This window comes from Coregonus clupeaformis, chromosome 16 (assembly GCF_020615455.1).
Source record: "Coregonus clupeaformis isolate EN_2021a chromosome 16, ASM2061545v1, whole genome shotgun sequence".
Taxonomy (NCBI): Eukaryota; Metazoa; Chordata; class Actinopteri; order Salmoniformes; family Salmonidae; genus Coregonus; species Coregonus clupeaformis.
The window spans coordinates 58,024,907-58,039,690 of NC_059207.1; the positions used below are offsets into that span (position 1 = coordinate 58,024,907).

General features: G+C 43.1%; 1 protein-coding gene across 5 annotated transcripts; it reads left to right on the forward strand.

Moving 5' to 3' along the window:
• Positions 1 to 3,198: 3,198 nt before the first annotated feature.
• nudt18 (nudix (nucleoside diphosphate linked moiety X)-type motif 18) lies at positions 3,199 to 13,203 on the forward strand. 5 transcript variants are annotated; one of them, XM_041900575.2, is made up of 5 exons: positions 3,205 to 3,268; positions 4,562 to 4,636; positions 6,001 to 6,184; positions 10,637 to 10,850; positions 12,270 to 13,203. In XM_041900575.2, exons 3-5 carry the CDS (start codon positions 6,035 to 6,037, stop codon positions 12,869 to 12,871), a joined length of 966 nt encoding a protein of 321 aa, XP_041756509.1. In that variant the 5' UTR covers positions 3,205 to 3,268; positions 4,562 to 4,636; positions 6,001 to 6,034; the 3' UTR covers positions 12,872 to 13,203. The 5 variants fall into 5 exon arrangements, with proteins under 5 accessions (XP_041756506.1, XP_041756509.1, XP_041756508.1 ...); XM_041900574.2 differs by lacking the exon at positions 3,205 to 3,268 and adding an exon at positions 3,736 to 3,899; XM_041900572.2 differs by lacking the exon at positions 4,562 to 4,636 and having other exon boundaries at positions 3,199 to 3,268.
• The last annotated feature ends 1,581 nt before the right edge of the window (positions 13,204 to 14,784 follow it).

The window sequence follows — 14,784 nt, forward strand, 5'->3', positions numbered from 1 at the left end:
ATGAGTAAGAAGTGTTTGTTCGCATGAAATGTTTGCATGATAGGCCTATAAGACATTGAGTAGCCTAAATAAAGTCATAGAACTGCATCATAAATTACTGGGTGACAGGCAGCATAAGGGCTGAAAGAGGCAGTACAGAAAGTACTTTTACTGGATTAAACTATGGGAAACCCACACAGTTTTCTTATGCAAGAACTACTAGCATAGTAATCAAACGTGCTTCAATATCTTTATATTGTTACCAATTTCACATTTATTCTGAATGATGATGGGAATTAAGAATCTATAGCTTACTTTTTACCAAAGCCAGCACTCTAACATCTTTCTGTAGGGGTCAGGGCTCAAAATGAAAACCTGCCTTTCAGGAGAATTCTTTGGTGAAAGAAGATGATCAATATACATTGGATGTTAAAAAGTGGTATCAGGCAACATTATTTGAGTGACAGAGAGAGTTAAACACGAGGAGCCATGTTGAGAAGGCATCCCTTACTATAGATAATAGCCCATGTCCACTGTCTAGTAGGGGCCTTAGTGACTCATAGATAGTGTCTTCAAAGTGAAACACAATGTAAAACAAAAAGCTCTAGGTCTTTTAATGAGGTATTAATTTTGTTATTTACCAATGTCAACAAATGATCCTGTTGGTAAACGATGTCTTAGTGCCAGCATGACCTAGTGACATACACTATATATACAAAAGTATGTGGACACCCCTTCAAATTAGTGGATTCGGCTACTTCAGCCACACCCGTTGCTGACAGGTGTATAAAATTGAGCACACAGCCATGCAATCTCCATAGACAAACATTGGCAGTAGAATGGCCTTACTGAAGAGCTCAGTGACTTTCAACGTGGCACCGTCAGTTTGACAAATTTCTGCCCTGCTAGAGCTTCCCCGGTCAACTGTAAGTGCTGTTATTGTGAAGTGGAAATGTCAAGGAGCAATAACGGCTCAGCCGCGAAGTGGTAGGCCACACAAGCTCACAGACCGCCGAGTGCTGTAGCGCGTAAAAATCGTCTATCCTCGGTTGCACCACTCACTACCGAGTTCCAAACTGCCTCTGGAAGCAACGTCAGCACAATAACTGTTTGTTGGGAACTTCATAAAGTTTCCATGGCCGAGCAGCCGCACATAAGCCTAAGATCACCATGCACAATGCCAAGCGTCGGCTGGAGAGGTGTAAAGCTCGCCGTCATTTGACTCTGGAGCAGTGGAAACGCGTTCTCTGGAGTAATGAATCACACTTCACTATCTGGCAGTCCGACGGACTAAGTTGGGTTTGGCAGATGCCAGGAGAACCCTACATGCCCCAATGCATAGTGCCAACTGTAAAGTTTGGTGGAGGAGGAATAATGGTCTTGGGCTGTTTTTCATGGTTTGGGCTAGGCCCCTTAGTTCCAGTGAAGGGAAATCTTAACGCAACAGCATACAATGACATTCTAGATGATTCTGTGCTTCCAACTTTGTGGTAACAGTTTGGGGAAGGCCCTTTCTTGTTTCAGCATGACAATGCCCCTGTGCACAAAGCGAAGTCCATACAGAAATGGTTTGTCGAGATTGGTGTGGAAGAACTTGACTGGCCTGCACAAAGCCCTGACCTCAACCCCATCGAACACCTTTGGAATGAATTGGAATGCCGACTGCGAGCCAGGCCTAATCGCCCAACATCAGTGCATGACCTCACTAATGCTCTTGTGGCTGAATGGAAGCAAGTCCCCGCAGAAATGTTCCAGTGTTCCATCTAGTGGAAAGCCTTCCCAGAATAGTGGAGGCTGTTATAACAGCAAAGGGGGGACCAACTCCACATTAATGCCCATGACTTTGGAGAGAGAGAGAGACTAGTACTGCAAGAAGTAGTGGCAGAGGTGGTTTAACTTAACAACACCAGGAGAAGAGAAGATGAAGACTGTAGTACCTGCAAGAGGGTGTTGTAGATGACAATGGAAAAGCTCAGAGAAACCAAGCCAGCTGTCCGCCACTGACATACAAGGTGTGCCACAAATGCGCTGGCTAGGCTACCTAGACCTTTTCATTCCAAATTATTGATTGAAATTATATTTTTTTATTACAGGTGCATACTAGATGATGCACCCTGCATAAAGCAAGCTCAGCCCTATTTGTTATATTGTCAAATTGCAGTTGTTGTGTCTGTGTAAGGGAACCCCCCTTACACAGACACAACAAGTTGGAAAAACTCATAGCTCACTGAGTGTTTTACAATGTTATGGTTCGAAAACTGTCCAATAGAGATTTAAATGTCCTTTCACTATTTACAGGAGTTCAGCTATCCAGAATCAGAATCATGCTACAATGAGTATATGTCACTGGTCATCCCCAAAGCCAACACCTCCTTTGGCCGCCATTCCTTCCAGTTCTCTGCTGCCAATGACTGGAACGAATTGCAAAAATCTCTGAAGCTGGAGACTCGTATCTCCCTCACTAACTTTAAGCATCAGTTGTCAGAGCACCTTACCGATCACTGCACCTGTACACAGCCCATCTGAAATTAGCCCACCCAACTACCTCATCCCCATATTGTTATTTATTTTGCTAATTTGCACCCCAGTATCTCTATTTGCACATCATCTCTTGCACATCTATCATTCCAGTGTTAATACTAATTGCAATTATTTTGCACTATAGCCTATTTATTGCCTTACCTCCATAACTTGCTACATTTGCACACACTGTATATATATTTTCTGTTGTATTTTTGACTTTATGTTTTGTTTTACCCCATATGTAACTCTGTGTTGTTGTTTTTAATCGCACTGCTTTGCTTTATCTTGGCCAGGTCGCAGTTGTAAATGAGAACTTGTTCTCAACTGGCTTACCTGGTTAAATAAAGGTTAAATAAATAAATAAATAAAAATACAATGAGGCTTCAGGCTTCAAATTCCATGTTTGCTTCATGCATTATCATCATGTAAAATAAAGTTAATTTTGAACGTGCTCGGTTTTCTTTACCTTTACATTAGTAAATGTTGCATTAAATAGACATTTTTGGTTGACTTGATGAAAGATTATTCTTATCTCTTTTGGTTTTGTTGGTCATACTTGCTGTAGTCCGATCTTTTTGGGCCAGACTATGATCTATTTTTTTTTTGTTTAGGGTACTTGATGTGCATGCATTGGCAAAATTTGGGTGCAGGGAGGAAACTTGCTAGAAGTGAACATGGTAGTACAGTAGTAGCCAACTATGATTAACATCATTGCCATACTATGTAAACAGGAACTCCAAGAAGGAAAATTGATAACTTCATTGGGGTAAGGAAATGTTCAGCCTATAATTAGCTAACTAGTTAATTTATAACTAAAACATACATTTGATTAGCTAGCCGATTTCGAGTTGATAACAAGCAAGCTAAAGTTATTAGCTGGCTGGCTTTCTAATGGCCGAACCATGCTAGCTAACGTTAGATGCTACTTGCTAGCCACAAGATTGTAACGTTTCACAGGTTGCAGTTGTCTAATATGTTACTCCTTTTAGTGTAGAAGGGTTGTTATAACGCTTTGAAAATGTGTGTGATGACTTATACGTCCTATGCATGATGTTAGCGCAAACGATATCCAAACTCCGAAGGTTTGTGATAGCAAGCTACTGTGTGTTTGGTTATCCCGGAAGGGCTTGCTGGGGCGGTCCTTTGTAAAACAATAGATCATGATTCGTTCAATTCGAAACGGGAATATCCAACCAGTGTAGGGTGCCGCCTTGAATTCTGAGGGCACAGACCCAATATTATCGTTGTGTCTAGCAACACATCAAAGCAGCAGCTCCAAGACGCTCAACTAGTCAAGGACGTAAAGAGGCTGGTGTTAGCAAGATTAGCTGAGCTCAACTGACAAGTAAACAAGCCATCCGAATCCGACGGTCAAAATTGATGTCATTTTAGTGAAGGTAATGTCTACGGGTATAAATACCACCAAATGTAATTTATACTTCATTACTTTGCACACCCATTCAACAGCGACAACAAAACAATGCTGAATGGCTGTCCTAGCTACAGTAGCGGGTAGTGCACCTAGAATGTTTTTTATTGTCAAATATACCAGATAGGTGCAGTGAAATGTAGTGTTTTACAGGGGCAGCCATAGTAGTACGGCGCCCCAGGAGCAAATTAGGGTGAAGTACCTTGCTCAAGCCAAGGTCACGTCGACAGTTTTTTCACCTTGTCACTCGTGTATTCGAACCAGGGAACTTTAATTAGGTCCAATTTGTAAGTCGCTCTGGATAAGAGCGTCTGCTAAATGACGTAAATGTTACTGGCCCACCGCTTTAGCTTTACGCTGGCTACCTGCCGCCCGAAAAGCGATACTTGCATGCGAAATTTGACCCACTGAATATTAATTAACATGTCATTGGCAATATCTGTGCAAGGAAAGATTGATTAGTTGTCAAAGGGTAAAGTCTACTAAACTTAGTCCACTCTGTTCGTAACCGATTATAGTTTTGGAAACAGAACTGTATTGAGATCAAATGTTTCGTCGATGAGAAATTTAGCAGAATGTCGGCTAAATGACTAAAATGTAAATGTAAAATCCATCTTCTCCCATCCCCAGGGCTTCCTCTTACCACCATATTTGGTTGTGAGTGGAAACGCCAACCGGATGCTTCACATTTATACATCCAGTGAAGTATGTCTCATTATAAACTGGGTGGGTCGAGCCCTGAATGCTGATTGGCCAATATACCACGGCTAAGGGCTGTATCCAGGCACTCAGCCCTTAGCCATGGTATATTGGCCATATACCACACCTCCTCGGGCCTTATTGCTTAATTGTTCCATCTGTGCCTACACTATAGGTAAGGGATAATCAACTCGGGGCTATGTGTTCAATGGAAAATAATGAACTACATGGAAGGTGTGTTCCACGATTATTGTTTTTATACCATGGCTATAATTTAACACAATGTGTTCAACATCCACTGAAGTAGCTAGCAAGTTTACTAGATAGCTACAGTAGTTGCCATGGTAACCAAACAGACTTGCTAGTTTAGCTAACCAAACCATCAGTCCTAGCTTGCCATTATGACAATCAAATTCAACAATGCCAATGATGTTATAAATTTGACTTTCTTTCAAAAGCAGCTCAAACATAGAACATGTAATTGTTGAATTAGATTTTCTTAATAGCAAGCTAGGACTGATGGTTTGGTTAGCTAAACTAGCAAGTGTGTTTAGGTTACCATGGCAACTACTGTAGCTATCTAGTTAATTTGCCAGCTTCTTCAGTGGATGTTGAACATCTTTCTACCGACAAATTAACACATTTCTAGCAGCAAATGTGTTTAAATTATAGCAATGGTATAAAAGTGATAATCAACAAGGGGCTATGCATTCTATGGAAAATAATGAACGACGTGGAAGGTGTGTTGGACGACGCGCTAGCGGATGTCAACTTTATTTCTCAACTCCTAATATTGAGCAAATTACACTCACTGGAGTATCTGACATAGGCTTTTAAAAAGCACCTGCCGATAGGCTATCAGTGCGGCAAGTGCTGCTGGTAAGCTTTCTTGACTTGGGCATGGTTTCTAGATAGGGCCACGCCTCATTCATTAAACATTAGCTTACATTTTGCATCATCCGACTCTTTCCTAAAAATGTTCTGCCAACCAAGACACACCTGTCACCAATACAGTGTCAACCTTGACAAAAATTAACCTTGAGCTTACACTGAGTATACAAAATATTAAGAACCTACGCCACTCAATATTAGGAAGGTGTTCCTAATGTTTGGTATACTCATTGTATGTCCTAATGTTACAATAATTCAGTGAAAAGCATGAGCTGACACACACATGTTTGGAGAGGTGCTGACTAACAGGATAAACTGTATGAAAATAAAGTCGCACACTATATAATCGCAACAATTTAATGAGTAAACCTCAACCAACGTTTCGGCAACTAGGATTGCCGAAACGTTGGTTGAGGTTTACCCATTAAATTGTTGAGAGCATAGATGGGATGTGCGACTTTCAATGCATCTCTTTGCAGGGAGCAGGCTTGTCCTGTGGGGTCACCAGCAGTTATGAATGTGAACGATGATGTGGAAAAGCTTTTAAATGGTGAAGGACTAGAAGTGAACGACGAGTTCGATTCAGCACCCGCACAGGTCCAAGCAGTTGCCTTGAGGAAAACGATAACCTACATCGTCAGCGCTGTCATCTTCAATGAAAAGGTAGTGAGCAATGAACTCTGTAAGGATAAGGGATTAATTCACCAAGCTAAAGAGCTAATTAAGTCAATTAGGTCACTTACTAACCTGACACATTCTATCATGCAGAAGTCCGCATGGCCTAAAAGGACATTAGACTTATGTGGCCTTTGTGTGTAAAATAAATGTACAGTTGGAATTCTGTTGATGGAACTGACATTTCCAGTTCAACATAATTCCTGCTATAGAATGTTTCAAACATGGTATAGCTCATTTCTACACTTGCAGCCAGTGTCATACACACTGTATCATGGCTCTGCTTTCAGCTACATACAGTGCCTTCAGAAAGTATTCATACCCCTTGACTTAACACATTTTGTTGTTACAGCTTTAATTCAAAATGGATTAGATTTCTCACCCATCTACACACAATACCCCAGAATGACAAAGTGAAAAGACGTTTAGAAATGTTAGCAAATTTGATTGAGAATGAAATACAGAAATGTAATTTACATATGTTTTGATTTGTGTTCACGCCCCTTTGCTATAACACTTCAAATTGAGCTCAGGTACATCCAATTTCCTTTGATCATCCTTGAGATGTCACTACAACTTTGAGTCCACCTGTGCCAATTCAATTGTTTGGACATGATTTAGAAAGACACACACCTGTCTATATAAGGTCCCACAGTGCACGTCAGAGCAGAACCTATACCATGAAGTCCAAGGAATTGTCCGTAGATCTGAGACAGGATAGTCATGAGGCATGTCTGGGGAAGGGTATAAAACAATTTCTAGAGTGTTGAAAGTTTCCAAGAGCACAGTGGTCTCCATCATTGGGAAATGGAAAGATTATGGAACTACCCAGATTCTGCCTAGAGCTGGCCGTCCGACCAAACTGAGCAACCGGGTTAAGAAGGACCTTGGTTAGGGAGGTGACCAAGAACCCAATGATCACTCTGACAGAACTACAGAATTCCTTGGCTGAGATGGGAGAACCTGCCAGAAGGACAACTGTCTCTACAGCACTTCACCAATCTGGCCTTTATGGGAGAGTGGCCAGACAGAAGCCACTCCTGAGAAAAAGGCACGACAGCACACCTGGAGTTTGCAAAAAAGGTATGTGAAAGACCGAGCATAAGGCAAAATATTTTAATTGTACTATCTGGCCTGAACGCAAAGTGTCTTAACACCATCCCTACCGTGAAGCATGGTGATGGCAGCATCATGCTATGGGGATGCTTTTCAGCTGCAGAGACTGGTAAGGATAGAGGGAACAATGAATGGAGCCAAATAAAGGCAAATCATGATGAGAACCTGCTTCAGAGTGCAAACGGCGATCTAGTGGCGCACTGAATAATTATAGCTAGTTGGCTAAGCTTTGATCAGCATGGATATCCGAAAATGACTGGGCACTGCCAAGAGCAAAAACTGAGGACCACCATGTCGAGACCGATGACGAGCAGCCTGCTAGCCCGATACCGAGGTTGAGGAGCCTAGCAGCAAATGAAATACCCGCCCATCCCCCACTGACCAACAAGATCGAGGAGAGCCATGGCCTAGCACCAGCAGCATGAGGGTAACATCACAACAAACACCTGCACCTCCGTTAACCCAGCCACTAGCACCTGACGACGTCTGTGATGAGGAGCCAGCACAGGTTTGTCTTGACACTTACCTGTGCCGCATTTTCAGTGGGAGAAAGCGGGGCAGATGCAGCCTTCTGTTATCCTTTTGGAGGGAATTTGGATTCGATTGACTCGATGGGAGAAGGAAGCAGTGGACTTTTTCTGTCTGTTGGAATACACTGAGAAAAGACAAGGAACTTGCAAAAGCATTTAGCACAATTCCATGTAATGCCATACACATCCCATGACATTCAGAATGAAATCAGAGCTCTTGTGAGTAAGATTGTCACAGAGGCAATTGTGAAGGAAATTGGTGAATCGTGGTATACACTGAAAGTAGATGGAACAAAGACCCAACTGGATGAAAGAACATTTCTATTGTTATTCGATCTGCAGATGAAAACAAGTGTGCGAGAGCGGTTGCTGCCAATGGCAACAAGCAAACAATATGATGCTTTATCACTTACTAACCTTGTTATCTCCGAGCTAACAAATGTTGGCCTCAGCACTGAAAATATTCTAAGTCAATGCTACGACGGGGCTAGTATGATGTCCGGGAAACACGGGGGTGTGCAGAAAATATTGCAAGAAATTGAATCGCATAATGCCATATGTGCATTCCTTTAATCACCAACTGCATTTGGTTCGGGTGCACGCTATATCTGAGGCTGTGGTGGCAGAATGACTTTTTCAATGTGTGTAGCTCCCTGTACAATTTCTTTGGGAAACCCACGGTGGCTGCACAGTACACTGGGGAAGAACGTAAGACTACTTGATCAGAGATACACTGGCCACCTCGCCACTGTGTCAGTCATTTTGAAATCAAGTGATCAGAGATGCTCTGTAAAATTGAGTCTACTCGCGCATATGGCACAGATGTGAGACTTGAGGCCAAGGCTTATTGTAAGCAGTGACAGAGCCAAACTTCACGTTTATTGCTAACATGACTCAATCCTGAATGCAGTAACTTTTTAGAAGCTACTGATCTGTACACCGGTGTCAAACTTGTCCGCAGTACGTATGGGTGCGTTGAAGAACTCTGGTGTGATGAACTCGAAAAGCTTTGGGAGGCATGCCTGGAGGGCACGAGCACACCAGCTCCAAATAAACAGCAACTTTTTTCAGCACTTTGGAGGCCGTGCTGGGGGAAATCTCATCACGATTTAGTGAAGGAAATAGTCAACTGGTGAAAGATCTGTGCCATGGATCCCGAGACTTTTTGGATGTGAACAGGGTCAAGCCATTGTTGGATCTAACTAAAACTGAACCAGTGGAAGCAGAGTTTGTGGCTTGCACATTCTTGCAAAGTGAAATCGCAACCACTGCCAGCAACAGGACCCCACTAAGTGTTCTATATAGATACGGCGCGCCTTTGTCAGCAATGCCGACTGTGGTGTTGGTACTGAAGCATGGATTAACATTTCTGGCATCTACAGCAATGTACGAAAATTCCTTCTCCTCTGTGAAGAATGTATTAGGTGAACACAGACACAGCATGTTACATCAACGAAAACCCTAGCTTGTCCAGCTGGCATTTAAGAGGGACTTAACAAGTACATTTTGCCAGGAAGGACAATGGAATCAAACTTCTCATGGGGTTTAATTCATCATCGAGGAGGCTGCAACTCTTCTAAATGGTAAGCTACAACCTTTATGGCCTTGGCCTGCCGTTTCCGTCATGTAAGCCTGGTTGTTTGGCAGATTTTTTTAATGTAATGTATAAGTTACTTTAGGACTTTGCTTTTTACTTCAATGCATGTTAGATTTGTGATTCTTAAAGTCATTGCTTGCTTTTGCGGGTCTAATTGCTGTTGATAGATATACAGCTTTCCGTTATTTTATGGGTATAGGAATGTAGCCTGTTGGTTGTGCTCTGAGGTGAGCCCTGGCGTGGTGCTCCTGTTGCCCTGGCTGTCCACTTAGGTGGTGCTGAAATTGGCAGCGCATCCTTTCATCGCACTGACTGGCAGTAACCTTCTGTCCATGGTCCTGAATCAATGGTTACGGTGGGTGCTGTTTTAATGAGCGCATCTTGGGCTACCAGTCTTCGTGGGGCTTCTCTTCAACATCGCATGCTTTCTTGTGTGCAACATGGCAGTTGTGTATATGGCTGTATTTCAGATAGGCCTATATTTTTGTATGTGGCAGTAGTATAGGACCAATAGCGTGTTTACGCAATTCAGTGGACCCGTTCTTTGAGCTTTTGTGGCCTACCACGCTGTGGCTGAGCCGTTGTTGCTCCTTGACGTTTCCACTTCACAATAACAGCACTTACAGTTGACCAGGGCAGCTCTAGCAGGGCAGAAATTTGATTAACTGACTTGTTGAAAAAGTGCAATCCTATGACTGTGCCACATTGAAAGTCACTGAGCTCTTCAGTAAGGCCATTCTACTGCCAATGTTTGTCTATGGAGATTGCATGGCTGTGTGCTCGATTTTATACACCTGTCAGCAACGGGAGTGGCTGAAATAGCGGAATCCACTAATTTGAAGGGGTGTCCACATACGTACGTGTGTGTGTGTATATATAGATCTCATTATTATATAAAATGGTTGTGTATGGCTACATTTCAGATACATTTGAACAGCAGTAGGACCAATCTACCTTGTTTTATTAGGGCTCCCCATGGATTTAAAATGCCCCTTCAGGCATGTCATCCTGGAGCTGGGTCTGCAAGGGGTATGAATAGTTTCTGAAGGTACTGTACTTTTCTTTTTAATCACGTGACTGCCCTTAAGTGGAAAACAAAACAGCAAAAAAAAAAAAGTACATCCCATTACACTTTTCACCAAAGTGCATCCTATTGTACTTTTTTAAAGTGTGTGTGTGTGTCACCTGTATTTGCAGAATGAGGTGCTCATGGTGCAGGAGGCCAAGGAGAATTGCTACAAACAGTGGTACCTTCCAGCTGGCCGTATGGAAGAGGGCGAGAGCATTGTGGAGGCCATGAGGAGGGAAGTGAAGGAAGAGGCTGGATTCGACTGCAAACCTGTTACCCTGGTCCTGGTCCAAGAACAGGGGCCACAGTGGATCAGATTTGTTTTCCTGGCGGAGATTACAGGTAAAACTGTTTTCATCCACGTATATCAGCTTTTCATACAAACGACAGGCTTATTAAGTCGTGCTCAGCTTCATATTCTTCAAGAATGAGTATGTGGACAGAAGTATGTGGACACCTTCAAGATTAGTGGATTCGGCTATTTCAGCCACACCCGTTGCAGGTGTATAAAATCGAGTACACAGCCATGCAATCTCCATAGACAAACATTGGTAGTAGAATGCCCGTACTGAAGAGCTCAGTGACTTTCGACGTGGCACCGTCATAGGCTGCCACCTTTCCAACAAGTCAGTTCGTCACATTTTTGCCCTGCTACAGCGGACCCGTCAACTAAGTGCTGTTATTGTGAAGTGGAAACGTCTAAGAGCAACAATGGCTCAGCCGCGAAGTGATAGGCCACACAAGCTCACGGAACGGGACCGCCGAGTGCTGAAGCGCGTAAAAATGGTCTGTCCTCGGTTGCAACACTCACTACAGAGTTCCAAACTGCCTCTGAAACCGTCAGCAACTGTTCGTCGGGAGCTTCATGAAATGGGTTTCCATGGCCGAGCAGCCGCACACAAGCTTAAGATCACCATGCGCAATGCCAAGCGTTGGTTGGAATGGCGTAAAGATTGCCGCCATTGGACTCTGGAGCAGTAGAAACGCGTTCTCTGGAGTGATGAATCACGCTTTGGCAGATGCCAGGAGAACGCTACCTGCCCCCCAATGCATAGTGCCAACTGTACATTTTGGGAGGAGGTGGTATAATGGTCTAGGGCTGTTCTTCATGGTTCGGGCTAGGCCCCTTATTTCCAGTGAAGGGAAATCTTAACGCTACAGCATACAATGACATTCTAGACAATTCTGTGCTTCCAACTTTGTGGCAACAGTTTGGGGAAGGCCCTTTCCTGTTTCAGCATGACAATGCCCCTGTGCACAAAGCGAGGTCCATACAGAAATGGTTTGTCAAGATTGGTGTGGAAGAACTTGACTGGCCTGCACAGAGCCCTGAGCTCAACCCCATCGAACACCTTTGGGATGAATTGGAACGCCGACTGCGAGCCAGGCCTAATCGCCCAATATCAGTGTCCGACCTCACTAATGCGTGTGACTGAATGGAAGCAATTCCCCACAGCAATGTTCCAACATCTAGTGGAAAGCCTTCCCAGAACAGTGGAGGCTATTATTGAAGCAAAGGGGGGACCAACTCCGTATTAATGGCCATGATTTTGGAATGAGATGTTCGACGAGCAGGTGTCCACATACTTTTGCCCATGTAGTGTATAATTAATAACATAAGAAGCTGTGTTGGAATTTAACAAAAAATTAAGGCAGTTGGGGGGAGTGTGTTATGTTTTGGTCTTCTTGCATTCCTCAGGAGTCAGCAGCATTGATAAGGTACTTTTTTCACTGCTGTTCCCGCATATTTTCCTTCCTTAGGAGGCTCCCTGAAGACGACGGCAGAGGCTGATGCAGAGTCTCTCCAGGCTCAGTGGTGGGACCAAGACTCCCCACTCACCTTGAGGGGTCGTGACATCCTCAGACTCATCAGTGCCGCCCTGAAATACAGAGAGAAGCCCTGGCATCCTGTGGCTCACCCTATAGACATGTGCTGCCATGTTGTTGTACAGAGACTTCTCCTCACCTTCAGCAGCCCTGATGGGGTGCTTTGGCTCCTTTTGAACAACACTAAGGACCTGCACCTCCCCGTGGCCGTGTCTGTGAAAACCCACACAGTCACATGGGCGGCCAACACACTGGTACAAGAGGCCATGCCCTCCTCCTACTATGACCTCAACGTCAACACAAGGGGAATCCTGGGACTCCAGCACAATGGAAGGATCCCTGGGAAGACAGACGGACTCTGCTTCAACACAGTGGTGTCTCTGGAGCACACTGGGGAGGGGCCACACACCAGTCAACCACCACTGATCGAGAGCCCTCGCTTTCAGTGGTACAAAGTGGAGAATCCTCAGCTAAGAGACAAGATTCAACAGAGAATAACTACTGGGTCCCTCCTTCCAGTGCATAGTCTCTACTAAGGAGGGGGTGAAATAACATTCCAAAAACTTTTTTACTTGAAGATGATTTTGGGAATGTGTGGGGCAGGTACCCCCGTCTATGAGCGGCCAAAAGACACATATGTACCTTTGAGAGCAGATATTACTGCAGGTGATATTACGTTTTTCATTTGTACATAATTTGTCATTTAGCAAACGCTCTTATCCAGAGCAACTGACAATAAGTGTGTACATTTTCAGACCTTATCATACTGGTCCCCCGTTGGAATCGAACCCACAACCCTGGCGTTGCAAGCGCCATGCTCTACCAACAGCCACACAGGAAATACATTTGTGAAATGGACTGCAATACAGAATAGGATCTGCAACCTTTTGATGAAATGCTCAATCAAGTCTATTATTCAAACTACATTCAGCTACCAATCAGGATCTAGCTTCATGATATGATCCATTTTAGATAAGCCAAATTAGATCTGTATTGCATGAAATCTGTAATACCCATGGCGGAAAAATATAACTACTGTTATGAAAGCATGCCATTACAGGTAGATTCAGCAACATGACGTTATGGCAAGCAGCAGGGTGGCTTTTGACAGATTACGAAGCAAAAATAATCCATTCAGCATTCACATTGTAGGAGAGGGATGCAAACTTCAATGCAGATACTCTCAGCATTATATTTGGTTGCACTGCTGCTCATGGTCATGTTGCTGAGTCTGTTTAAAATCCAGAAAACCTACTCTTGGTAAGCTAAATACTTTGAGGCTCATCTCAATCAAATCTCAATTGTTAAATTGCATGCTCATACTTTACAAATGATTGTACAGAGACTGATGTAAACAAGATGTTTAAAAAAAATGTATTAAGACCGATGGGTATAGTGACCCTGGTCCACATAAGACATTGCCTCAACACAGAAATAAAATGTCTCAAATGTGAGAATAGGCAAATGCAGGATAGTGTTTTTCGTCATGAATCTTGTTCTGGAAGCAACTCTGCAGTGGTCGCTAGCCGGCACAGCCACAAATCTGATTTTAAACCTAACCTTAACCACACAGCTAACCTTCATGCATAACCTTAAATTAAGACCAAAAAGCAACTATTTGTTTTAATACGTTTTTACAATATAGCCAATTTTGACTTTGTACCCGGCCCATCTAGTGGAAATCGCGCAGTTCTGTCTCCAGGACAAGACTCACCCCGCCATGCAAACAGTATAAAGTATCAATAGTTAAGCTGGATAATGCACAGTTTTAGGTTGTGTTCCAATCAGTTTTTTTTACCCAGTCTCACTATGGAACGCCATTTGGGTCTTTGTGTGTCAAAAAATATACGCGTCAAATACGTTTGTTGACCAATCACGACCTGAATGACTGCACGTCACATAACAATTTAACACGTTCATTCATTTTTTACGTAGTTATTACACATTGATTACACTATCACTCGTAGTTCATATGTCACAACGACTCGTGCTGGTAAAGTTGTCTCGCGCACCTGCCCTTCCCCAAGCTCTGGACATAAAATAAGTTAGCTAGCTGATGGATGCAAACAATGTTCTTCCCCCAAAACAAAACGACAATCTGTGTCAGTAGCTATAGTTAACTATCTAGCTAGCTAGGTGTCATCTAAAATACCCCTAATTTTATAAAACAGTTATTATTTGATTAATGGTGGTCGGACCCACCTATGTGAAGCTAGCCACAATAAGGATTAGCCACAATAGTGGAATTTGCGGTTAGCCTTCAAAATAAAAGAATGTCATTGACAGTGATGCAAATGAATACAAATAGTGGAATTATGCCATGGGACTTGCTAAACGAGTTTGGATTGTTGTTCTATGAACTCAACAAAAGAAAGTGTTAATTTCACAAATCTGTTAATCACACTGGATGTATTAGCCTTTAGAATTGCATTGGGGGCATACTTATTTC